At 33.5% G+C, this 26,915-nt stretch overlaps 1 protein-coding gene across 5 annotated transcripts in view; it reads left to right on the plus strand.

The window, feature by feature from the left end:
- The window catches only part of Snx14 (sorting nexin 14), a 96,283-nt gene extending 69,887 nt beyond the window's left edge, over nt 1–26,396 (plus strand). For all 5 annotated transcript variants that reach the window (XM_047557578.1, XM_047557580.1, XM_047557579.1 and 2 more), the window contains 9 exons: nt 457–568; nt 6,490–6,530; nt 6,668–6,787; nt 10,005–10,128; nt 10,407–10,571; nt 10,745–10,840; nt 24,381–24,472; nt 25,249–25,305; nt 26,194–26,396. In XM_047557578.1, the coding sequence (XP_047413534.1) occupies nt 457–568; nt 6,490–6,530; nt 6,668–6,787; nt 10,005–10,128; nt 10,407–10,571; nt 10,745–10,840; nt 24,381–24,472; nt 25,249–25,305; nt 26,194–26,232 (846 nt within the window). In that variant the 3' untranslated portion in view covers nt 26,233–26,396. The remainder of the gene's footprint in view (nt 1–456; nt 569–6,489; nt 6,531–6,667; nt 6,788–10,004; nt 10,129–10,406; nt 10,572–10,744; nt 10,841–24,380; nt 24,473–25,248; nt 25,306–26,193) is intronic.
- The last annotated feature ends 519 nt before the right edge of the window (nt 26,397–26,915 follow it).

A 26,915-nucleotide genomic window follows, 5' to 3' on the forward strand; every position in this document is an offset into this window, starting at 1 on the left:
GTTGTATGAAATTATAGCACTTATTGTATAGTTGAGAAACTGAGAAATAATATTAATTAATATTTAATCTTCTTGTATATTAGATCCTGTGCTAAATGCTTTATGTAACAAGAATATAAAGTAGGTTTTCTTGTTATTCCCATTTTACAGATAAGGAAGTAGATTCTTGGGCAATATAGGAACTTTTCTAGGGTCATCTAGATAGCAAATAAAAAAGTCTGTTATGTGTCTGACCGTAGGGGCTGATATCTTATCTACTTTGCTGTAAATGCAGTTATTTTGTTACTATTCTGAATATAAAATTGCTTTTAGTGGTTTAAATTTGTTTTTGTTTTTGTTTTTTTTTTTAAACATTTCAGTACACTTTTGATGCCCTTCTAGATTTCTCATCTGTTCTTTTCCTTTTTTTTTTTTTTTTTTTTTTTCCTTCTTTTTTCTTTATTTTGCTCATTTAAGAAACTTCTGCAGCATCCGGAACTGAGCAATAGTCAACTTCTGGCAGACTTTCTCTCCCCTAATGGTGGGGAAACCCAGTTTCTTGATAAGATACTACCAGATGTAAATCTTGGTAAGTCAGTTGAAAGAAACATACATAAGATAAACTGCAAAGAAAAGAATGGGCATTTTTAGATTAATTTTGCAAATAGTTTATATGGTATGACCCTGTGAATTCCATGGTCTTTATTTTTGTAGTTAGAGATAAGTTTCTGATCAGGACTTTAATCTGTCCATTTTGTGAGTTCTGGTTATTGAAACAGTCCCTTCTAGCAATATGTTCCATCCCCCCAGATTTTTATTTGCCAATGTATTTTTGCCTTTGTCTTCTAAGTTTAAATGAAGTCATATGCTATATAATAATGTTTTAGTTAGTAATAGGCTGCATATATGATGGTGATCCTATAAACTTATATTGCCTGGTGACTTTATAGCTTAGTTTGTATAAGTCCGCTCTGTGATGTTCAACAAAAAATCATCTAACAACACATTTCTCAGAATGTACCCCTTTTGTTAGGTGACACATGACTTTGTTAAAAGTTGAGATGCTATTTTCAACATATATGAATGTGTCTTTAGCATGTATTATATGAATGACTGTGGTATTTGAAACTTTTCATAAAATATCTTTAAAAAGACAATCTCTTGACATTTTACATAGTTTAAGACTTGGCAACTTTTTCCTTTATCTTTTAAGTGTTACCATATCTTTCCTTATTTTATTATTATTTCATGTATTTTATTTTAATATTTAAAGCATTATTCATATTCCTTAAAGCCTAATTTTCTATGGGTTCCTGTAGTAGTAATAAGTGCTGTATAATTAAGTTAAATTGAATTATTCTTAATTCTGAGCAAATCTTATTACATGGCATTGCTGTACATTAATTTTATTTAAAGTTTAATTAATCATTGACTAGATAACTCTGACATGAAAGGTACGTAAGAGATAGTCTGTGTGGAAACATTTCTGTTTTTGATTTAGAAAAATTTCTAAATTAGATTTCAAATTTCTGAAACATTTCTGATTTAGATTTCAAATTTTAATTTGTTTTGATTTTTCATTAATAACTTAGGAAGACAGTTTAAATGATGAATAAAATTTTGATCCTTAGTTTCCAAGAAACTTTTTTATTAACAAAATCATTTTGCAGTGTATAGATTGCTTTATTCCCAATAGCACTATTTTAAAGGAAATTGAAGATGTATCAGAAACTTATATTTGCTCTATTTTAAAAATAATTATTTTTTTATTATGGCAGATCTGAAATTCATAATCAAAGTCTAGTCTGCTAAAGGGATATTATGACTATTAAAGATTGAAATTAATGTTTTCTGAAGATAATATTTCAGAAAAAAATTTTTCGTATGTTTAATATTTGAGCATCCAATTCCAATTATCATTTTTGGATGAATTTTTGTATTTGTCTAAATAGCAAACGGTCAACAGAAATCCAGATGGGTTGTCTTTTTCTAACTATTACTGTTATATATGCTATAAATGTATACTCAAAAAATACAAATATAAAACACATTTTAGGTGGGAATGTAGCTCAGTGGTAGAGTATTGGCCTAGCATGCATGATGCACTGGATTTGATCCCTAGAACTGAAAAAAAAATTCCAATTGGAGTCTGACCACTCCAATTTTCTAATAGCTACTCAGACATCACCTCCTAATCTCCTATTCCCTTCTCAGATTCAAAATCTAATACTGTTAATAGCACTGCTGTCATAGATGTGCTTGAAATTTATTGTTACCACGGATTGTCTCTCTTGTGCTGTTATTATTACATACTTACTTAGTTCCCAGAGTCTATCAGTTTTACCTCTTGAGCTCTTATGAAGCTCATGTCTTTATCCTCATTCTTTATTCCATTTACTTAAATCAGGTTTTCATTATCTTTTATTTGAACTATATGTTTCCTGACCAGTCTTCTGGATTCTTGTCCTCTTTCTGCAAAGATCTAATACATGACAACCAAATTAATCTTCCTAACTATAACTTTGATTATATCTAAAAACCTTTGATTGCTCTTTGATTACCATAGGTAATCTTAATTCCTTAATGTTTAATCTTCTGAAAATCACTGTATGATTTGATACTAATATATCTTACTAGTTTTGTTTAATATTTCTTTTCACATTTTAGCGAAATTGCAATGCTAACAGTCTTTTACTCCAGTGTCTGTTTATACTATTTTCTTCCACCTTTAATACTTTTCCACTATATCTATGTTTACATTTTACCCGTCTTTGATGAACCACCTGTAAGAATGGAACAGCTGGCTCTGCCTTAGGGAATCAGGAAAGTCTTTCTTGGGTAGTATTTTTTGTCTGAATCTTGAAAGATTAGTAGAAATCACCAGGAGGACATTGTTGGAGGCACTGGCATACACAGAGGCACGGAAGAAGGAGTCAAATGGAAGTGTGTGGAGATTCTAGAAAGTAGGGTACACAGAGTGAGGCTAGATGTTGGCCAGGTTTGTAATGGTAAGGAATTTGAACTTGAATCCTATAAGTAGGGAAGAAGAGACATTGGTAGGCTTTAAACAGTGGAGTTACCAAATCAGGTTTAGATTTCAGAATTATCACTCTGGCAGCAATTTAGAGGAGTAAAGTCAAGGTTCTTAGAAATTAGCATCTGGGAATAAATCTAATATATATGTGTAAGACCATTCATTCTCAATTAAAATCAGACATGGGGTGTGTGTGTGTGAGTGTCTCTGTGTGTGTGTCTGTGTGTGTGTATACCTTGACAAACTCACTATAATTTCCGTGAACAAGCATAGGACAAATTCTGTCATACTTTAAAAGAACATGGTTGGAGAACTGTCATATGTCTTGACTTTCAATACCATATCAATCAGTAGACCCATGGAACAGAACAGAGAGCCCCATAACAGATCTATATGTCTGTGAACTTCTGATTTTTGTGATCATGGTTTTTCAGAATGGGAAGGAATTGATTTTTTTAAGAAATGCTTCTGGGACACTGACTATACATTTGAATTCTGGCCAAAAAACAGAAAACAAAACAAACAGAAAAAAACCCACCAAAATCAAACAAAAGCAAAAAAACAAATTTAGATAAAATCCTATATGGAAGCCTATAGATTTTAAAAGATTATAAAGAAAAATAAATATCTCCATGACCTTAAAGTAAGGAAAGATTTTTTTAATGCTGTCTCTTATTTATCCAAAATGCAAAAATAGTTTGTTTTAGTAATTTTTAATAAAAATACTTTTAAGGAGGTTATTATCATTAGTATCTGTATTCTGAATATCAGTTTTGCATGGAGATGACAGTATAAACATATAGTTTACAAAACAAAATAAAGCAAAAACAAGGATATAAACTGTTCACATTCACAAACCAGATGTATTTATTTATTTATTTAGGTACCAGGGAATGAACCCAGGGGTTCAATATCCAGCCTCTGATATCGTATCCTCTGAGTCATATCCCAGCCCTTTTTATTTTGAGACAGGGTTGCTTAGAATCTCCCTACGTTCATGTGCCTGGCCACAAACTTGCAATTATCCTGCCTCAGCCTCACAAGTTGGGAGGATTACAGGTGTGCACCACCATGCCCAGCCACAAAACAAGTTTCTTAAGGCACTAACCAAGAAAAGAAAATACCAATAATATTAACTCTATTAAAAATAAGAATGTTTGTTCATAAAAAAAGATAAGGAGAATGAAAGGACAGTTACAGAATGGGAAAATATATCTCACCACCTAAAACCAACAAAGAACTTGGGTCTAGTATATGTAAAGAGTTTACACAATACATTAAGAAGAAGTAGAAAAATGGATGGAAGAAAGGGCACTTCACCAAAGGTGAACTCCACATAGCCAATAAATGTATATGGAAAAGTATGTTACTTCATTAATAACCAGGGAAGTGCAAATTAAAACCCTTTTTAGGTAACAAGACATTGCTCTAACTTTAAAAATGTCTAATAATACCAAGTGCCAAGTGTGGGTGCAGATATGGGTGTAGATATGGAGCAATAGGACTTCTTAGTAGTAATATAAATTGGAAAGCTTGAAAAAAATAGTTTGTTATAAAAACTGAATGGTCCAGTAATTTCTGTCTGAGATATTTACTCAAGACTCGTGATCCATGTTTAAAAATGTTCATAGCAGTATTGTTTATAGTAGCCCAAACTAGAAACAGCACAAATGTTCATCAGCAGTAGAATGAATAGATGAACTGTGGTAGATTTATAACATTAAATACCTATAGCTTGAAGCTACTTGCAGCAAAGTGGAAAAATTAAAAACTTAACGTTGAATAAAAGAAGCAGAGCACAAAAGAATAAATATACCATGATTGCTTTTATATAAAGTTCAGAATAGACCAAACTATTATAAGCTGGGAAGTTTTAATAAAATTATTAAAATAATATGAGATAAAAGCAATATTTCTTAATATATTTTACATAATGTAATCTTAACTATGTATGTGGAGCTAAATGATGAATTAAATACTACAAGTCAGCACTTGGCTTCTATCTGATCCCTCTAAAATTAACACATTTAGTTGATCCAAAGTATTACTATGTGTGGTCTTATCAGGGGAACTTGTGTAGACTTTATGTTATAATAGTTATATATGATTTTTTTTTTTTTTTTTGTGGTGCTGGGGATTGGAACCCAGGGCCTTGTACTTGTAAGGCAAGCACTCTACCAACTGAACTGTATTCCCAGCCCTATATATGATGTTTAGAAAATAGAATTGAGTTGATCTGATTACTGATTAGGTTTGACTAAAGGTGAAAAAAATGAACAAAAATCATCCAAGTTTCTATTTGAACAACTTGGGTGAATGCTGTTATTTATTAGCATAGGGGATAAATCAAATGCTGTTTTGGACTTACTGAGTTTATAGAATTCAGTTGAAGAAGTTTCATAGGACAGGAAAGGCTAGCAGACAGGCAAGTATAAAAGATTTAAATTTTGCTTGATATCATATTGAGTAAATAATTCAACTTAGCAATAACATATACAAGAAGGAAACATGTAGAATGAAATCTGTAATTTAAGGAATTTGGAAACATTCTGAGGGTTTTTTGTTTTTTTTTTAAGGGGTATGAGAAGCAGAAATAGCCAGATGGGAGGATTAGTATTTGTATGTTATAAAAAAATCCCTACATTTGTCTTTTATTGTAAATACCTGCTGTTGCCATGTCTACTTTTTTCTAAATTGAACTGAAGAAATTTAAATTGTATTTGTCAATTTTGATCAATCTTATATCATTCTTAACTGCTTGAGAAAATCTTGATGTTTTATATTCTGTAAGGGAATTGAAATTAAAATCAAGAAGTAGGGGCTGGGACTGTAGCTCAGTGGTAGAGTGCTTGCGTCACACATGTGAGGCACTGGGTTTGATCCTCAGCACCACATAAAAATAAATAAAGATATTGTGTCCATCTACAACTAAGAAAAGTTTTAAAAAATCAAGAAGTAATCTGGCAAACATAGAAATTCTTAATCTGAAAATTTTTTTAATCTGTATTTCTTAATCTGAAAATTCAATTATGAACTATTCAAATAGTTTAAATGTAGCAGTTCTTAAAACGTTCAACTTTTGACTAGCTTTTATATATCTTTATAGATCATTATAGATTCATCATTTAAAATCTTTTAAAACCTTTTTTATGGAAATTTTCAAATGCACACAAAATGTAATTGTATAGTGATCTACTTCAGCAGTTGTCAACACTGGGGTTGTTCTATTCCTTCTGTCACTTCCCACCTCACTTAGATTATTTTTAAGTAAATTCAAAGTGTGTCTGTACATGGTTCAGAATACCATATTTATTGTAAATTTCTGTTGAATTTGAAGTGGTCACTTATAAATACTCTTTACAGTTTACTTTTTTCTTGGCCATTTGCTATTTGAAATTACCTAATGAAATATTCATTTAAGTACTTGTAAACTATATTATGCCTTCATAAAATTAATGCTTTACTTTTAATTACAGGGAAAATTATAAAATCTGTTCCTGGAAAACTGATGAAAGAGGTGAATAACTGATTTCTATGTATTCATAACACAACAGACATAAACACATGTAAATATCGATGAATTTTAATGGGTTATTTGATACTAAAAGTCATAATCTTGATTTTCAATTTTCTGAAAATGCTCTGTCACCACAGAAAGGTCAGCATTTGGAACCTTTCATCTTGAATTTCATTAATTCTTGTGAATCTCCAAAACCTAAACCAAGTAGACCTGAACTGACAATTCTCAGCCCTACTTCAGAAAACAACAAGAAGGTACTGTGTATTGTGTTAAAGAGCTGTTTAGTCATATGTCCAAGTCCATAATTGATGTGGGAGGGTACTGTACAGGAGTGCGGCTACACTGAAGGATGATCATGGGGTTGTTCCTTTACCAGTCTTAGTTCTCTTACCAATTTTGAAAAATTCTCAGCTATTTTCTCCATAGATATTGTATTTTCTATAAGAGTCCCTCTCTTATTTCCTTTTGGAACACTGATTTAATTCTCATTCTGTTTTCCATGTCTTTTAACCTTTTTCTCTCATATTTTCTGTCGCCTCTGTTTCCATAACTTTCTGGTTTATCTCTGTTTTTTTCTGATCTGTCTCAAGCTGCGTACGTTCAGTGATGTCTGATATGCTGTTTAAAACTATCCAAACTTAAAAAATTTTTTTTGTTATTATGCTTTGTATTTTTATAATTAAAAACATTTTCCCCAAACCTGCTATTCTTCCTTCCTTCCTTTTTTCCTTCCTTCCTTTTTTCTTTTTTTTTTCCTTTCCTTTCCTTCCCCTCCCCCTCCTCCCCCTCCCCCTCCCCCTCCCCTCCTCTCTTGGTACTGAGAATTGAACACAGGAGTGCTCTACCACTGAGCTGTATCCCCAGCCATTTTATTTTATATTTTGAGAGGGGCTGTCACTAAGGCTGGCTTCAAACTTGAGATCCTCCTGTCTCAACCTCCTGAGTATTTGGGATGACAGGTGTACACCATTCATTTGTCTTCTGTCTTTTTAAATGCTGGTATACTCTTTTCTGCAGAAAATTTCAGACAAAAGAGGAATTGGATCTGATCTCCGACATTATGAAATCCTGCTTAGTTCTCAAGGTTCTTGAGTAATAAGTGCATACATAGGCACAGGACCATGGGGTAGGGAAGACCAGAGAAGTTAATCGTCCCTAATATTCTGCAGAATGTAGTGGCTAAAGACTTGGCCCATGTTAAGTTTGTGGATTTTGCTTTGTCTATATTGATGTACATTTTGCTTTCTTTAATTGTTCCTTTATGTTTATCTTTCTGGAACATAAAAACTCTACTAAACATTATTATAGAGTAAGTTTTCAGACTTACTTTAGTATTACTTTTCTAATGAAGATGTTCAAGAGAAATTTAGTTAGGAGCCTTAATATTTTCCTCCCCTTTTCTTAAGCATTGTAAGTGGCTCTCAGAGTAAGCCTCAGACTTCTTTGTAATAATAGCTCTGTCTCCAAGAGACAGACAAAAGTGCAGTTCATCTTAGTAGTATTTGTCTTCTGTCTCACAATTATTATGAATATATATTGATGCTGAAACCCTAAACTGCTTGAAACAATAAAAGAGTCTTATGAAATCATTCTTTTTTAGGTGTACTTTCGTGAGTGGTGGAATATTAAAGATCTAATGGCTAGGATTACAGAGGACTACTCAGGAAAAGCAAGGAAAGAGGAATTATACTGGACTGTGTACTTTAGTGCACACAGGATATATCTGCAAAACAGTTTTTAAAAGTTTTGTCAAACTTGAAATTTACTTTGCTGGTAGCTTATAATGGGCCCAATGTTTAGGGAAAGGAATTCAGTGCTATGTAATGAATCATCATGTGGTATTTATACTCCTCAGCCTCTTGGCTCAGATACTACTGATGTGTCAGAAGAAAATTATCTTAATACAAGAACCTTTAATGTGTGAAGATGTTTATTAAAGTATTGTTTATAAAATTAAAAATAAGAAAAAAGCACGAAACTCTAACATTGCAAAAATGATTATTTTGAGAAATTCAGGGAATATTTTGAAGCAGTTTAATTAATACTGTGGAAAAAATAAAACACCCTAAGAACTCTTGATATGGTACTAAATGAAAAAAGTAGGAAATACATTTTTTGAACCCCATTGATTGCAGCTGTATACATGTAGACTAGAGGGAAATATGGAGTGGTTTTCTTCCTTTGTTTTCCAGACTTACTATACTATCATACTATTACTTTATAGTGTGTGTGTGTTTGTGTGTGTGCACACACGTGTGTGTGTATGAGTGTGTGTTTATGTATATTTACGAATATTGCTTTCTAGAGAAACAATTAAAAACATAGAAGAATAAGGGGACTTCATCAGGAGCGAGAGCCCTTTTCATATTTCTTGGGTTGGGGAAAAATGTCTTAAGCTTAAACCTCTGGGTTAAGAATATATGACATACAAGCCAATAGAATATATGGTCTCTGTTCTCATAAAACTTGAAAAAAATATTTTTTGGTTGTCATAAAACTTGTCTAGGAAGCTTTTTGAAAATTCTTCTTCAGAGAAAACTGAATATACTGTACAATCTCCTATAGTATATTTCTCATATACTCCCTGTTTTATACTCCCATCTACTTCTTGATTTATTTCTATTAAATGTTAAGTTTGGATTTATTTTTGTATTCCCAGTCCTTTGCATGCTATGTGGTATATAGAAAGTACTTAATAAATGCTTATTGGACGAATGTATGAATGATTAAATACTTTTGTTAAAATTAGTTACCTCAGGTATTTTTGATTATTATTATTGATAATGGACTTTTTGTGTACTTTGGGGATAAGTAGGACTGAGATTTAATTGTATTTCATCATTTTTACTATTAGTAATTCTTCATATGTTGTTTTTTCATATTGATTAGGGATTTCTGGGCAGTGGATAGTTTTGTCCAAATAAACTTTGCTTAAAGCTAAATTTTCAACTCTACCCATTACTAAAAAAGTGATCTATAATTTTAAATCATGCTAGTATTAAAATTAACTGTTAATAATATGTTTACACATCTTTTTTGCCCCCATAATTTTTATTGGTGCATTATAGTTGTACATGTTGATGGGATTTGTTGTTACATATTCATACATGCACACAGTACACAATATAACAATTTAATTTGACCAATATCACTCCCCAACATGTTTCCCCTCCCTTTATAAGTTACTTGACTCTTTTTGGTATATAAAGACAGAGGAGGGTTTTTTAAATAGCTAATGAATAATCTTTTTTATCTAAAGTGAAATAGGCTTTTATGTAATATTTTGGGAGGAATTTTTGTTTTTTAGTGTAATTGTGGGCATAAATGTGGAATTTTTGGAAGCAATTCTTAACCTGTTATTGTTTTGTTTGGAAAAGATTTAAATATCTTTGCTCTATGTTACCTTAACCTTAGTGATAATCAGCAATAGATGTAATAAACTGTATCTCTATTATTTCAACTTTTTCTTAGCTTTTCAATGATCTATTTAAGAATAATGCAAACCGTGCTGAGAATACAGAAAGAAAACAAAATCAGAATTATTTTATGGAGGTGATGACTGTAGAAGGAGTCTATGATTACCTGATGTATGTAGGTAAGATCTACATGGTTTATGTTAAAACCATTTTCATTCATCTGTCTTGTTTCTTCTGTGATGTAAATCAATACTTTTGAATATTGGCCCTGTTTTAACTTATATTTTTATTGAAGATACTTTTATACAAATTCGGTGTAATTGATCTTGGACATATTAAAGTTACTAGTGTTTACAAATAAAATATTGATCATTGTTATTTGTATTTTTCATATTTGAAAAAGTTCAGAATTTCCATTTCTCTTGAACAGCAAGGTATTTCAATTGTTTTTTATCAGGAAGGGTGGTTTTCCAAGTTCCTGACTGGCTTCATCATCTCTTAATGGGAACTCGAATCCTCTTTAAAAACACCCTGGAAATGTATACCGATTACTATCTTCAGTGTAAACTAGAACAGCTATTTCAGGAACACCGTTTGGTTTCACTCATAACACTTTTCAGAGGTTTGTATTTTATCATGTCTTTATTTTATGTTTTGTTTAATTGATGATTTTAATTGGATCTAAAAGAGTAAGACATCTTCTTTTTCTTTGGTTTGTTGGCATTTCTGTGAGGAAATGCTTTGTGTATAAATAGGTGAAAATTTCAGAAATAATTCTTTCTACTCTTTTTTTAGATGCTATATTCTGTGAAAACACTGAACCTCGCTCTCTCCAAGATAAGCAAAAAGGAGCAAAACAGACTTTTGAAGAAATGATGAATTACATTCCAGGTATAATATTTAACTAACTTAATTTCATATAGATAAGCACTCCTTTGGGGTCACAATGTATGGTAGTTAATTGAAGCTAACTTTCACTGTGAGTTTTTGTTTTAGAGATAGAAGGGTCAATTAAAATTAACTCATTAAATGCAATCTGTTCTTCTGATGATACTACTAAGATCTTTAAAACAAGGCTCTTTGGACTCCTACAATACAGGCAGATTCAACAGTAACTTATTGAACTGATCAAAGTGGTGCATCATGTAACTATTGGAGTCCTACTGCACACTATACCATGAGAAAAGCAATAGTAGTGTATATGACTGAAGGATCAGAATTCATTTATTCATTTCAAATTTATTGAGCACCTTCCATGTTCCAGGCACAATGCAGAGTACTTTCTCATGGATGAGAAAGATATTACATAATGATAAACGAGGTTAGTTTTCATACATAACATGTGTGCACCCAACAACAGAGCATCAAACTGTAAAACAAAAACTGATAGAACTGTAGGAAGATATAGATGAATATACTACTGCGTTTAGTGATTTAAATACCCCTCTATCAAAAGTAGACAGATGCAGCCAGCAGAAAATCAGTAAGGACCTAGTTGAACTCAACATCACCATCCATCAATTGGATAACATCTTTTGATTGCTTCATTTAGGAATAGGAGCCAGGATGGGGCACATGCTGTAATCCCAGTGATTTGGGAGGCTGAGGCAAGAGAATCACACGTTCAAAGCCCTCCTTAGCAACGTATGAGGCTCCAAGCAACTTAGTGAGATCCTGTCTCAAAAAAAAAAAAGAAGGACTGGGGATATGGCTCAGTGGTTAAGCACCCCTGGGTTTAGTCCCTGTTACCTATAAAAGAAAAAAAGAAGAGTAGAATACATGTTCTTCTCAAGTGCGCATTGAACAGTCACCAAGACAGATCACATTCTGGGGTATAAAACATACCTTAACAAATATAAAAGCATGGAAATTGTACAATCTCTGTCTGTAGGCCACCATGGAATTAAATATAAATCAGAAACAAAAAGATAGCAGGGAAGTCCCAAAGTACCTAGGGATTAAGCAACACATGAGGCAAAGAAGAAATTTCTAGAAAACTTAATAAGTACTTTATACCAAATAAAAAAACACAGTTTATCAAAATTTTGTCATATGCAGCAAAAGTACTACTTAAAGAAATATTTATAGCATTAAATGTATATAGTAGGAAAAAAAGAAAGATATAAATTTAATCACCTTAGCTTGTATCTTAGGAGACCAGAAGAGCAAATTTAAATCTAAGACAAGCAGAAGAAAAGAAATAATAAAAATTAGAGCACAAATCAATAGCATTGAAAATAGGAAATCAGTTGAGAAAAGAAATGAAACCAAACCCGATTCTTTGAAAAGATCAATAAAACTGATAAACCTTCTAGCCAGGCTAAGAAAAGAAGAAAGAAGATATCAATTAGAAATGAAAGAAAGGATATCACTGCAGATCCCATGGACATGAAAGGATAATAAATGGAATACTATGAATAGCTCTGCCCACAGATTTGATAATCAAATGGAATGGAGCATTTCAATGCATTGAAAGACATCATTTGCCAAAGTGCATAAGAAAAAAACAGGTAATATGAATAGGTCTACATCTATTACAGAAATTGATCAGTAGTCAGTTATCTTTTTAAACTAAAAATACAGGTCCACATGGGTTCACTCAAACATTCTTTGAGACAATTAAAGAAGAAATTGTATAAATTTTCTATAATGTCTATTGAAAGATAAAACAGGAAATATTTTACAGCTCATTCTATGAAGTAAGCATTATACTACAGACCAATATCTCTAATGAACATAGATGCAAAAATTCTAAAAATTGTTAGCAAATCAAATCCAACAGTATATGAAAATAATTATACACTATGAGGAAGTGAGATTTATCCCAAATATTCAAGACTTTCAACATTTGAAAATTGTTAATATACTGAATATGGTGGTGCATGCCTGTAATCCCAGTGGCTTGAGATGCTGAGGCAAAAGGATCGCAAGTTTGAGGGCAGCCATAGCTAATTAGCAAGGCCCTAAGCAACTTAGTGAGACCCTGTCTCAATGAAAAATAAGAAGGATTGGGGATGTAGCTTAGTGGTAAAGTGCCTTTTGGTTCAATACCCAATACCCGGGGGTGGGAGGGACAAACATTAATATAATTTATCTCATTAATGGGATAAAGAAGAATCACTTGCTCCTATATCAGTAGATGCAGACAAAGCTTTTGACAAAATCCAACACCCATACATGATTAAAAACTCTCAGTCAACTAGGAATAGTTGAAGAGAAATAAAACTGCCTGTGTTCCCAGATGACATGATCATCTGTGTAGAAAATCTGAAAGAATTGACAAAAAAACTGGAGCTCATGAGCTATTATAGCAGTGTTGCAGCTTACAAAGTTAATGCCCAGAAGTGAATCACTTTCCTATATACCAAAGATGAACAAGTGCAAATTGAAATTTAAAATAATACCATTTACATTAGTACCCTCCAAAATGAAATACTTAGGTATTTATCTAACCTATACGTACAAGATCTGTATCAGGAACACTATAAAACTCCAGTGAAACCAAGAATTTAAATAATGGAGAGATATTTCATGTTAGGGTAGGAAAACTCAATATTGTCAACCTATTAGTTCTTCTCAACTTGACCTTTAGATTAATTTCAGTAGAAATCCCAGTAAGTTATGTTGTGGCTATTAGTAGACAATTTTAAAGTTTATATGACGAGCAAATGACCCAGAATAGCCAATGATTTTGAAAGAGAGCAGAGGGTCAACAAGACATTCTATAAAGCCTTAGTAATACAGTGTTGTATTGTTGAAAGAATAGACAAATAGATCAGTGAAACCAAATAGAGAGCCTAGAAATAAACCCACATAAATAATGTGAACTGATCTTTGACAAAGGAGCAAAACAATACAATGGAGAAAGGATGGTTTTTACAACAACAAATGATGTTAGAACAACTGGGCATCCACATGCAAAATAAAACAACTAAAAAGAAAAACACAGACCAAATGCCTCTCACAAAAATTAACTCAAGGTCACCATTCCAACGTATAGGCATAGGCAGTGACTTTCTCAATAGAACCCCTAAAACTCAGAAAATAATGCCAAGAGTTAATACTTGGGTGGCATCAAATTAAAAAGTTTCTGTACAATAAAGGAAACAATTAAGAATGTGAAGAGAGAACTTAAAGAATGGGAGAAAAATCTTTGGTAGCTACTTTTCTGACAGAGGAATAATACCAAGAATATATAAAGAACTCAAGAAAATGCCCAAAACACACACACAAAAAAAACGAATAAATGGGCAAATGAACTATACAGACACTTCCCAGAACAAGAATTACAAACATCCAACAAATAAGTGAAAAAATGTTTGACATCTCTAACAGGGAAATGCAAATCAAAACTATGCTGAGATTTTGTCTTGCTCTTATCAGAATGGCAGCCATCAAGAATACAAAAAATAATAAATACTGGAGAGGATGTGGAGAAAAAGGGACACTTATACTGTTGATGGGATTGTAAATTAGTGCAACTACTATGGAATTCACTATGGAGATTTTTCAAAAGACTGGGAATGAAACCACCATCTGACCTAGCTATACCACTCCTTCATATTTATCCTAAAGAATTTAAGTCATCGTACTATAGCAATATACATATGTCCATGTTTATAACAGCACAATTCACAGTAGCCAGACTGTGCAACCAGCCTAGGTGTCTGTCAATGGATGAATGAATAAATAAAATTTGGCATATATATACAATGGAGTTTAATTCAACTATAAAGAAAAATGATAAATTGTTTGCAGGAAAATGGATAGAACCTGAGAACATTGTGTTAAGTGAAATAAGCCAAACTCAGAAAGTCAATGATGTTTTCTCATATGTGGGAGCTCGAGAGGAAAAAGGAAGAGAAAGGTGGGGGTGGATCTCATGAAAAGGAAGGGAGATCAGTAGAAGAAAGGGACCAAGGGAAGGGAAAGGGGAGATATTGGGGAGTGATACTGGCCAAATTGTATTGTATTCATGTATGAATACATAACACATAATCTACCATTATGTACAACTATAACGTACCAATAAAAATATATGGAAAAAATTAAAAGAAGGAAAAAAGAGAAAACAAGAAAAACATTAACTCAAGATCTAACATAAATTTATTTTGTGTTTTGTGGTGTTGGGGATTGCCATGGTCTCATGCATGCTAAGCAGGTGCTTTACCACTGAGTCACATCCCAGTCCCAATCAAAATCTAATATAAAATGAGCCAAATCCAGAAGGTCAAGGGTCATATGTTTTATCTCATATGTGGAAGCTAGAGAAGAAAAGGGAAAAGAAAGGTGTGTGGGGGAGGTGGGGATCTAAAGAAAATCAAAGGGAGATCAGAAGAGGAAAGGGATCAGGGAGTGGAAAGAAGGGAGAGTGGGGAAAGTTCTGGGGAGTGAATTAGGCAAATTAAATTGTTATATTGTGTGCATGTATGAATATGTAACAACAAATTCCATCATTATGTGCATCTATAATGCACCAGTGAAACACATGGAAAGAGAAAATAATCTGTTATAGACCTAACTATAAAAATCAAAACTATTAACACTCATTGGAGATGAGAGGAGAAAATGTAGATAAACTTGGGTTTGCAGATAACTTTTTAGTTGCAACACCAAAGCCATGAACCATGAAAGAAACAATAAGCTTGATTAGAAAAAAAATTTTGCTCTGTGTAAAACACTTTCAAGAGAATCAACAGATATACCACAGAGTACAAAAAATATTTGTAAAATATGAATTAGATAAAGGACTGTTACTCAATATATATAAAGAAATCCTAAAACTGAATAATAAGAACACAACCTCTTTAAAAATTTGGCCAGATAATTTAACAGGTATCTCAACAAAGAAGATACACAAATGATTCATAGGTATATGAAAAAGTGCTACATATTATATGTCATCAGCCAAATGCAGATTAAAACAACAGTGAGATGCCACTACATACCTATTAGATGCTCCAAATCCAGAACATTGAGAATAGTAAATTCTGGTGAGGATATGAAACAACAGGAATTCTCATTTATTGCTGGTGGGAATGCAAAATGGTGTAAGGTATTGTTGGAAAACAGTTGGGTAGTTTTGTTTAGATTCAAAAGTTTTGCTTCTTGGTGTGTACTTCAATGAGTTGAAAAGTTTCGTCCACACAAAAACCTGCACATGAGCTGGGGACATAGGTCAGTTGGTAGAGTGCTTGCTTCCCATGCACAAGGTCCCTGGGTTCAATCCCCCAAATCCCAAAAACAAAACAAAACAAACAACAAAAAAAACCCTGCACATAAATGTTCATAGCAATTTTATTAACAATTTGTAAAACTTAGACACAACCAACGTGTCCTTTAGTAGGTGAATGGATGAATAAACTGGTACATTCAGACTATTATTCAGTACTATAAAGAAATGGAAGCTGAAGCGGTGGCTCCCCTTGGAGAGCACTCACCTAGCATACGCAAAGACCACGGTTCGAATCCCTCCCCGGTCCATCACAAAAGAAAGACTATAAAGAAATGGGTTATTAAGCCATGAAAAGACTTGGAGGAACCTGAATGCCTATCACTAAGTGAAACAAGCCAGTCTGAAAAGTTTATGTCCTGTATGATTCCAACTATATGGCAATTTGCAAAAGGCAAAACTAAAAAGATAGTAAGAAGATAATGAGGGAGGGAGGGATGAATATGTACAATGCAGGTAATTATTAGGGCACTGGAACTACTCTGTATGATACCACAGTGGGGTTTATATCATTATACAGCATGTACAACACCAAAAGTAAACCCTGATGTAAATTATGAACTGTGGATGATAATGGTTTGTCAATATAGATTTATTGATGGTGACAAATGTATCGGTCTGTGGGGGATGTTGGCAAAGAGGGAGGCAATGTATGTGTTGGAGCAGGAGGTATAGGAGAAGTCCCTGTACCGTCAACCAACACTTCTAAAAAGTAAAGTCTGTTAGAAATGTGGGGGAGGGAGAAGGTGGAGACTTGGAATGAAACCTTAGAGAATTTTCAACATTGAAAAATTAGTCTTGGAATAGTTCTGCTGCTCTTTGTGAAGGTAATTAAGTATCTGGTCTGAATGTAAAAGTAAACATAAACTGGTTTTGAATAAGTCTTATGTAGGTAAATGAGATAATTTCTTACCTTTTTGATGTAATATAGTGACTGTTAGCCCTTATGCTTCTGGTAGTCTCAGTATTTAGGAAAGTGGAATGCCAGTGAGTATAGTAATTTGTTATTTGCTGAGGCACAAATTTTTTTTAAAATTTTTATTTAGCTTTTAATTTTTTACAGACTGCATTTTGATTCATTGTACACAAATGGGCTACATCATTTCATTTCTATGGTTGTACACAATGCAGATTCATACCATTCGTGTAATGTACATAGGGCAATGATGTCTGTCTCATTCCACCATTTTTCATACCCCGCTCCCTCTTATTTTCTTCTACATATTCTAAAGTTCCTCCATTCTCTCATTCCCCACCCCTACCCCCATTATATATCATCCTCCACTTATCAGGGAAAACATTTGGCCTTTGGTTTTTTGGGTTTGGCTTATTTCACTTAGCATGATATTCTCCAATTCCATCCATTTATTTGCAAATGCCATAATATTATTCTTCTTTATGACTGAATAGTATTCCATTGTGTATATATACCAGAGTTTCTTTATCCATTCATCTGTTGAAGGGCATCTGGGTTGGTTCCACAATCTAGCTATTGTGAACTGAGCTGCTATAAACATTGATGTGGCTGCGTTACTGTAGAGTGGTGATTTTAAGTCCTTTGGGTATAAACCAAGGAGTGGGATAACTGGGTCAAAAGGTGGGTCCATTCCAAGTTTTCTTAGGATTCTCCATACTGCTTTCCAGAGTGGCTGCACCAATTTGCAACTCCACCAGCAATGTAAAAGTGTGCCTTTTTCCCCACATCCATGCCAACATCTGTTATTGTTTGTGTTCTTGATAAAAGCCATTCTCATTGGAGTAAGATGAAATCTTAAGAGTTGTTTTAATTTGCATTTCTCTAATTACTAGAGATGTTGAACACTTTTTCATATATTTATTAATTGCCTGTGTGTCTTCTTCTGTAAAGTGTCTGTCCAGATCCTTGGCCCATTTATTGATTGGGTTCTTTGTATTTTTGTTGTAAAGTTGTGTAAGTTCTTTATAAATTTTGGAGATAAGTGCTCTATCTGAAGTGCATGTGGAAAAGATTTTCTCCCACTCTGTAGGCTCTCTCTTCACATTCTTGATTGTATCCTTTGCTGAGAAAAAGCTTTTTAGTTGGAATCCATCCCATTTATTGATTCTTGCTTTGATTTCTTGTGCTTTGGGAGTCTTATTGAGGAAGTCTGATCCTAAACCAACATGATGAAGATTTGGGCCTACTTTGTCTTCTATTAGGTGCAGGGTCTCTGGTCTAATTCCTATGTCTTTGATCCATTTTGAGTTGAGTTTTGTGCAGGGCAAGAGGTGGAGGTTTAATTTCATTTTACTGCATATGGATTTCCAGTTTTGCCAGCACCATTTGTTGAACAGGCTGTCTTTTCTCCATTGTATGTTTTTGGCTCCTTTGTCTAGTATGAGATGACTGCATTTATGTGGTTTTGTTTCTGTGTCTTCTATTCTGTACCATTGGTCTGCCTGTCTATTTTGGTGCCAATACCATGCTGTTTTTGCTACTGTTACTCTGTAGTATAGTTTAATGTCTGGTTTGTGATACCTCCTGTTTCACTTTTTCTATTGTTTTGGCTATTCGAGATCTCTTGTTCTTCCAGATGAAGTTCATGATTGCTTTCTCTATTTCTATGAGGAATGTCATTGGGATTTTAATTGGAATTGCATTGAATCTGTATAGTAGTGCCTTTGGTAGAATGGCCATTTTGACAATGTTAATTCTGCCTATCCAAGAACATGGGAGATCTTTCCATCTTCTAAGGTTTTCTTCAATTTCTTTCTTTAATGTTGTGTAGTTTTCATTGTAGAGATCTTTCACCTCTTTTGTTAGATTAATTCCCAAGTATTTTATTTTTTTTTGAGGCTACTGTGAATGGAGTGGTTTACCTAATTTCTCTTTCAGAGGATTCATCACTTATGAATAGAAATGCATTAGACTTGCGTGTATTGATTTTATATCCTGCTACTTTGCTAAATTCATTTATTAGTTCTAGAAGTTTTCTAGTGGAGTTTTTTGGATCTTCTAAATATAGGATCATGTCATCAGTAAATAGTGACAGCTTTAGTTCTTGTTTTCCTATTTGTATACCTTTAATTTCTTTAGTCTGTCTAATTGCTCTGGCAAGTGTTTCAAGGACAATGTTGAATGGAAGTGGTGAAAGAGGGCATCCCTGTCTTGTTCTAGTTTTTAGAGGAAACACTTTCAGTTTTTCTCCATTAAGAATGCTGTTGGCTGTGGGCTTAGCATAGATAAGCCTTTACAATGTTGAGGTACATTCCTACTGTTCCTATTTTTTCTAGTGTTTTAAGCATGAAGGGGTGCTGTATTTTATCAGATGCTTTCTCAGCATCAATTGAAATAATCATGTGATTCTTAACTTTAAGTCTATTGATGTGGTGAATTACATTTATTGATTTCCAGGTGTTGAACCAACCTTCCATCCCTGGGATAAACCCCACTTGATCATGGTGCACTATCTTTTTAATATATTTTTGTATGCGATTTGCCAGCATTTTGTTAAGGATTTTTGCATCTGTGTTCATCAGGGATATTGGTCTAAAGTTTTCTTTCTTTGATGTGTCTTTGTCTGTTTTTGGTATAAGAGTGATACTAGCCTCATAGAATGAATTTGGAAGTATTCCCTCCTTTTGTATTTCCTGAAATATTTTGAGGAGTATTTGTATCAGTACTTCTTTAAAGGTCTTGTAGAATTCAGTTGAGAATCCATCTGGTTCTGGGCTTTTCTTGGTTGGTAGGCTTTTGATGGCTTCTTCTATTTCAGTGCTTGAAATTGATCTGTTTAGATTATGTACGTCTTCGTGATTCAGTTTGGGAGGATCATATGTCTCTAAAAATTTGTGGATGTCTTCAATATTTTCTATTTTGTTGGAGTTTAGATTTTCAAAGTAGCTTCTAATTATGTATTTCAATGGTGTCTGTCGTGATCTTTCCATTTTCATCACAAATTCTAGTAATTTGAGTTTTCTCTCACCTTCTCTTTATTAGTGTGGCTAGGGGTTTATCAATTTTGTTTACTTTTTCAAAGAACCAACTTCTTGTTTTGTCAATTTTTTGAATTGTTTCTCTTGTTTCAATTTCATTGATTTCAGCTCTGATTTTAATTATTTCCTGTCTTCTACTATTTTTGTTCTTCTTTTTCTAAGGCTTTGAGGTGTAATGTTAGGTCATTTAGTTGTTGACTTTTTATCTTTTTAATGTATGAGCTCAATGCAATGAACTTTCCTCTTAGTATAGCTTTCATAGTTTCCCAGAGGTTTTGATATGTTGTGTCATTGTTCTCATTTACTTCTAAGAATTTTTTTATTTCTTCTCTGATGTCTTCTGTTATCACTGCATCATTCAATAGCATATTATTTAGTCTCCAGGTATATGAGTACTTTTTGTTTGTTATTTTATCATTCATTTCTAATTGCATTCCATTATGGTCTGATAGGATACAGGGTAGGGTCTCTCTTTTTTTGTATTTACTAATGGCTTTTTTGTGGCATAGCATATGGTCTCTTTTGGAGAAGGATCCATGAGCTGCAGAGAAGAAAGTATATTCGCTCGATGATGGATGAAATACTCTGTAAATATCCATTAGGTCTATATCATTGATTGTATTATTTAGTTCTATAGTTTCTTTGTTCAGTTTTTGTTTGGAGGATCTATCCAGTGGTGAAAGTGTTGTGTTAAAGTCCCCCACTATTAATATGTTTTGGTATATTTGATTCTTAAAATTGAGAAGGATTTGTTTGATACATGTAGATGCTCCATTGTTTGGGGCATAAATATTTAAAAGTGTTATATCTTGCTTTTTTATGCTTCCATTAAACAGTTAGAAATGTCCTTCTTTATCCCTTCTGACTAACTTAGGTTTGAAGTCCACTTTATCTGATATAAGGACAGAGATCCCTGCTTTTTTACTGGGTCCATGTGCATGGTATGTTTTTCCCCATCCTTTCACCTTTAGTCTGTGGATATCTTTTTCTATGAGATGGGTCTCTTGAAGGCAGCATATTGTTGGGTCTTTCTTTTTAATACAATCTGCTAGTCTATGTCTTTTGATTTTTGAATTTAGGCCATTGACATTCAAGGTTGTTAGTGAGATATGATTTGTATTCCTGCTCATTTTGGCTTATTTTGGTTTTTTTACTTGTCCTTTGATTGGCTTTTCCTTTAGGGTAGTTCCTCCCTTTGTTGACTTGTATTGTTGTTTTTCACTTCCTCCTCATGAAATATTTTTCTGAGAATGTTTTGTAGGGCAGGCTTTCTGTTTGTAAATTCTTTTAACTTTTGTTTATCATGGAAAGATTTTATTTCATTGTCAAATCTGAAGGTTAGTTTTGCTGGGTATAATATTCTTGGTTGGCATTTGTGTTCTTTCAGAGCTTGAAATATATTGTTCCAGGCCCTTCTTACTTTTAGAGTCTGGAAGTCTGCTGATATCCTGTTTCCCCTTATATGTATTCTGACGCTTTTCTCTCACAGCCTTTAAAATCCTATCTTTATTTTGAATGTGAGGTATTTTCATTATAATGTGTCTTGGTGTGGATCTGTTGTAGTTTTGTGCACCTGGTATTCTGTAAGCCTCTTATATTTGACTTTCCATTTCATTTTTCAGGTTTGGGAAATTTTCTGGTATTTCATTGAACAGGTTTTTCATGCCTTTGGTTTGTATCTCTGTGCCTTCCTCAATCCCAAGATTTCTTAAATTTGTTCTTTTCATGATATCCCATAATTCTTGGAGGTTCCGTTCATGACTTCTTAACATCTTCTCAGTTTGTTCAATTTTATTTCCAAGATTGAATATTTTGTCTTCATTGTCTGAGATTCTGTCTTGCATGAGGTCTGTTCTGTTGGTGATGCTTTCTATTGAATTTTTAATTTGGCTTATCATTTTTTTCATTTCAAGTATTTCTGTTCGTTTTTTTTTTCAGAATCTCAGTCTCTTTATTGAAGTGTTCTTTTGCTTCTTGCATTTTCTCTTTTAACTGTCTACTGGAATGGTCTTGCATTGCCTGCATTTGCTCTCTTATCTTGTCTTTTGCTTCACAGATCATTTTAATCATGCATATTCTAAATCTTTTTCTGCCTTTTCTACTTCCATGCTGTCATTGGAGTCTATCACAATTGCATCTTGGTTTGTTAGGGACACTTTATTCCCCTGTTTTTTCATATTGTTTCTGTATATTCCCCTCTAGCAGTGAAGATAAGAGATAGTGAAGTTTGCCCTCTGCAGGCTTATTATAACCCTGCAGTTTTCCACTCCCTCTCCTTTGAGGGGAGATCAATACCAGTAGCACCCAATACAGAGAAAATGCAGCCCTGAACCAGATAGCCCCTATAAATACTTTAACTTTTTTTTTTTTTTTTTTTTTTTTTTTTTGCAATGCTGGGGATTGAACCCAGGGCCTTGTGCTTTCGAGGCAGGCACTCTACCAACTGAACCATATCCCAGCCCAGACTTTAACATTTTAAAAATAAACAGGATCAGTTCAATTACTATTTACAATATTTCTAGTTGTGAATAAGAGGATGGGGAAAGGGTGTAGGACCTAAGTGAGTAAATAGGGGTACCTGTCAAAGGGCCTCCAGTCTCCCGTAGGTGTCTCAGAAAGGGAGCCATCCTTCCAATGATGATGGCCATGCCCTCAGGAATTATTCAAAGTGCCTGCACCAGCCTCCAGAGGAGCTGGGTAGCACCAGCAAGGGTGCACTGAGTCAGCACGGAGGCAGGCGCAGTGTCTCTCAGCAGTAGGGGGGCAGGTGGGCAGGCAGGCTCAGTGCTAGACCGACCTCAGTGTGATGGGCAGGCTCAGCGACTTGTCCGATCTCGGTGTGGGTTGGTGGGGGGGCTCAGGAGGCACATATTTAAATCACATCTCCTATATGAGTTCTGTTTGGAGAAGAGTGACTTAGCTCATGAATAAGCATGCCTTTCTGTTGTCATTTTCTTCTACTCATCTCTTAGTGACACCTAAAGGGTCTAATGGGGTCTCTTATGTATGTCTTTTAGCTTTATGCATATTAATTGGGAAATTCTATGTAGTATTGGTGAATTTGAGGATTAACAGATTCACATTGGGCAATTATCTTGAAAATGTCAAGAATGTATTACACTTATTGTAAATTGAACTTGATCTTTGCCTCTTAAAGTTTGATTTACCTTTTAGAACTGAGCATAAAGTGAGAGTTTCCCATGAAGAGCACTTAAGAGTTTAGTTGTGATGAGGGAGAAAGGCAAATGTTTGAGCACCTTGTTTACCTAATAGTAATTTTCTTTTTCTCTTTGGGTAAAACATTCAGTGGAGATTTTAAGAAGTACTGACTCTTTTTGGTAATAGCAATGATATGAGTAGTATATGACAGTTATGCAGCCAGACATAAATCTGAACTTACTGTGCCATAAAATCAGTATGTAAACATTTGTAGCATTCCCCAAAATGACTGATCTGTAAGATGGTCAATAGTAATTTGTGAATTACTATTGTGTACTGAAATAAATTGGTCATAATTGTTGATAAAAGTCTGCCCTAAAACTTAAATTAAGCTGGGTATGGTGGTGTATATGCCTATAATCCAAGGCACTTGAGAGACTGAGGCAGAAGGATTGCAAGTTCAAGGGCAGCCTGAACTTGACCCTATCTCAAAATTAAATATTAAAAATGGCTAAGGGTCTATTTCAGTGGTAAAATGATCCTAGGTTTAATCCTCCATACTGAAAAAAATTAAACTTTTTTTGATCTGATATTAAGAACACTTTGAAAATATATAGAACATAGAAGGCATCCTCTCCACTATGTAAAAGTGGGCTTATGCTCCACTTTGGTTTAATCCTCATAGACATTCTTCTGTGTGTTTCTGTATGTGTATGTACCAAAGTACAAACACAGTTTAAATTTGTTGCTTTACCCTAATGGGATAATACAACACACATTTTCCAGCTCTCTTTTATCACTTAGTGGATTTATGTACTGCAATATTTCTCAGAGCTTGTAGTATACTTTGTGTATTGGGAATCTCCAAAGTGAGATACATGATACTGCATTTCACAGTAAATCATAAAACTTTTTTTTAGGATCATAAAACTTTTTTCTAGGAGCCTCTTGCAGAAACACTGGTTTGGGAAATACAATCAGTACTGTTTTCACAATATGTAGGAAACAGGGTGGGAGTTTTGCTTTACGATGAAGTTAATGATGAGTCACTTAAAAAATTGTTTTATGTGTGACTTTCTTGTTTAGATCTGATAGTCAAGTGTATTGGTGAAGAAACCAAGTATGAAAGCATCAGGCTTCTGTTTGATGGTTTACAGCAGCCAGTACTCAACAAACAGGTAAAATTATTAAAATCAGTAGAAAAGTGTTGTCTAGGTTTGCTGACTGACCCACTAGGGTGTCTGCTGTATTATTAGCTGTGTAAGTGACACTACTCTCTAAATCAAGGCAATGTCATTTAATTTTTTAGATAAAAAAGTGTGGGTTTGGGGGGTATCAGGAATTGAACTCAGGGACACTTGATTACTAAGCCACATTCCCAACCCTGTTTTTTGTATTTTATTTAGAGACAGAGTCTCACTGAGTTGCTTAGCACCTCACTTTTGCTGAGGCTGGCTTTGAACTCAAAATCCTCCTGCCTCAGCCTCCCAAGCCACTGGGATTACAGTGTGCGCCACCGTGCCTAGCAGAAAAGTGTTTTATTTGTATGAATTCTTCTTTACTGATTACCTTTTTTCTTTGTGACATAAATTTAAACTATATATTCATTGTAGAAAATATGAAATATATAGAAAATTCATGAAATAAAAGATTTAAAATTGGTAATTCCATCATTAGAGTGTCATACAGAATAACCACACTTAACATTTTATTTGTATAGTCTAATGTATTGTATGGAGATCTTCATACAGTTATAGTTTAATGTTTTGCTTGTTTATTTAAAATTGACATAAATTTTTAAAAAATATTTAGCATTAAAATGGGTTAGGCATAATAATAAAATGTTCACATGCAAACGTGTACCTTCCATGCATTTTAAGACTGGAACGTTATTGATACAGTCAAAGCTTTTGTGCCTGTTTTACATTGTTAATCCTATTTTTTTGTGCCCTAGCTTACTTATGTTTTATTGGACATTGTGATACAGGAACTGTTTCCAGAGCTCAATAAGGTAATTAAAAGCTATGATATTATTTGTTATTCTCTCAATGGTGTATTCACATTTAGTTCAGGACACAAAAGTTATGGAAACCCTTGTGACTGTGTTCTATAAAAATTGAATGACCTCAAAAATGGTTCTTTACAGTTACTGTATTCAACATGCCCAAGAATGGAGTGAATATGGGATGACAGGGACTGAATAGTCAGACTGCATCCCTTCTTCATTACAAACAGATAAGGGACCTTTTATGGTCTTATCAAAGGAAGATTTGAGTTTAAGTCAACATTATGCTGTGCAAGTTAAAGACTTAAGTATTTTTCAAAGCAGTTGAGTATATGAAACCAAGAGCAAAAAATGAATTGGAATTAGTATGGTAATTTATTATTGTATTTAACCTTGAGTATTTTGATCTTTGAACAAGGGTTTAAGCCATTATTTTCTCCTTGTTTTTTGACTAAGCCCTTTGATTGGATGAAAAAAATAATTATTTAAGGCTAGGATATTGTAATGAAATGTTACTTTTGTAGAGTAGGCAAAGCCAAACATGGACTATTTATTAATTATAAACTTTCAAACTTTAGTAATATTAAATGTATTTTTAAAAAAGAATAGCAGTTATAGGTATTTTATGTTTAATTGCATTAGAATCACTACCAGGAAGCCTTCACCTCTGTGATTTTGTCAATGTTGGTCACTATATGTTGCCATTTTCTTCTAAGACATAGATTTTATCTGCTGCATATTCCAGCAGATTTCTTTTGGTTTTCTGTGTATATGTATTTTAGGTTAGAATTTTAATATAGTGTTTGACAGTTGTTTAATTAATGCATTGTTAGGAAATTCACAAATAAACCCTGTCCTTTTGTGTTCTATTAAATGGATTTATTTTTACTGTAGGTACAAAAGGAAGTTACCTCCATGACATCCTGGATGTAAACATTTGGATTTGACATAGAATAGGCTGTTGAAATTTCTCCTGCATTAGTACAATAGCAATGTGCTTTTTCCTTTTCCTTTTGTATATTTTTGTATATATCATGTACTTCAGTGTCTGAAACTTTGATTATTTTTTGTTTTAATAAAGACTAACACAAACTTCATAATGATTAAAAGTGATTGAGTTTCATTGCTTTTCATTTTCTGTATGTTATCTAAATTTTTTAGAACATGTCACTTACTCTCTCCCCTACCCCTCTGGGAATTGAACCCAGGACCTTGTGCATGCTACCAACTGAGCTACATCTGCAGTCTCACTTATCATTTTTTAAAAGAGAAAATTCATAATTCCTTTAGGGCAAACAGATAAGACTGATAACCTTTCATATTGTATCACTTAGAAAATGTTGGTCACTATATGTTTAGTGTGGAAAAACAGGAGTAAGATATGACTTAGTTTCTAATTTATAGTTTAATTCATTTTATTAGATTTGTTTTTTATTCTCCCCATGCCATGTTCAACATAGTTAACTATGTCCTATATGAGTTTTTCATAACACAGAATTTCTCCTTGTTCTTGCTGGGTGTCTGGCAAGTGATGGTCTTGTACTTGGAGTTGTTTGTGATTTTGTGGTTCTAAGTGGCCCTAACATGTATGTTACTACATTCCAAAACCTCATACA

Source organism: Sciurus carolinensis, chromosome 7, assembly GCF_902686445.1.
Source record: "Sciurus carolinensis chromosome 7, mSciCar1.2, whole genome shotgun sequence".
Classification (NCBI taxonomy): domain Eukaryota; kingdom Metazoa; phylum Chordata; class Mammalia; order Rodentia; family Sciuridae; genus Sciurus; species Sciurus carolinensis.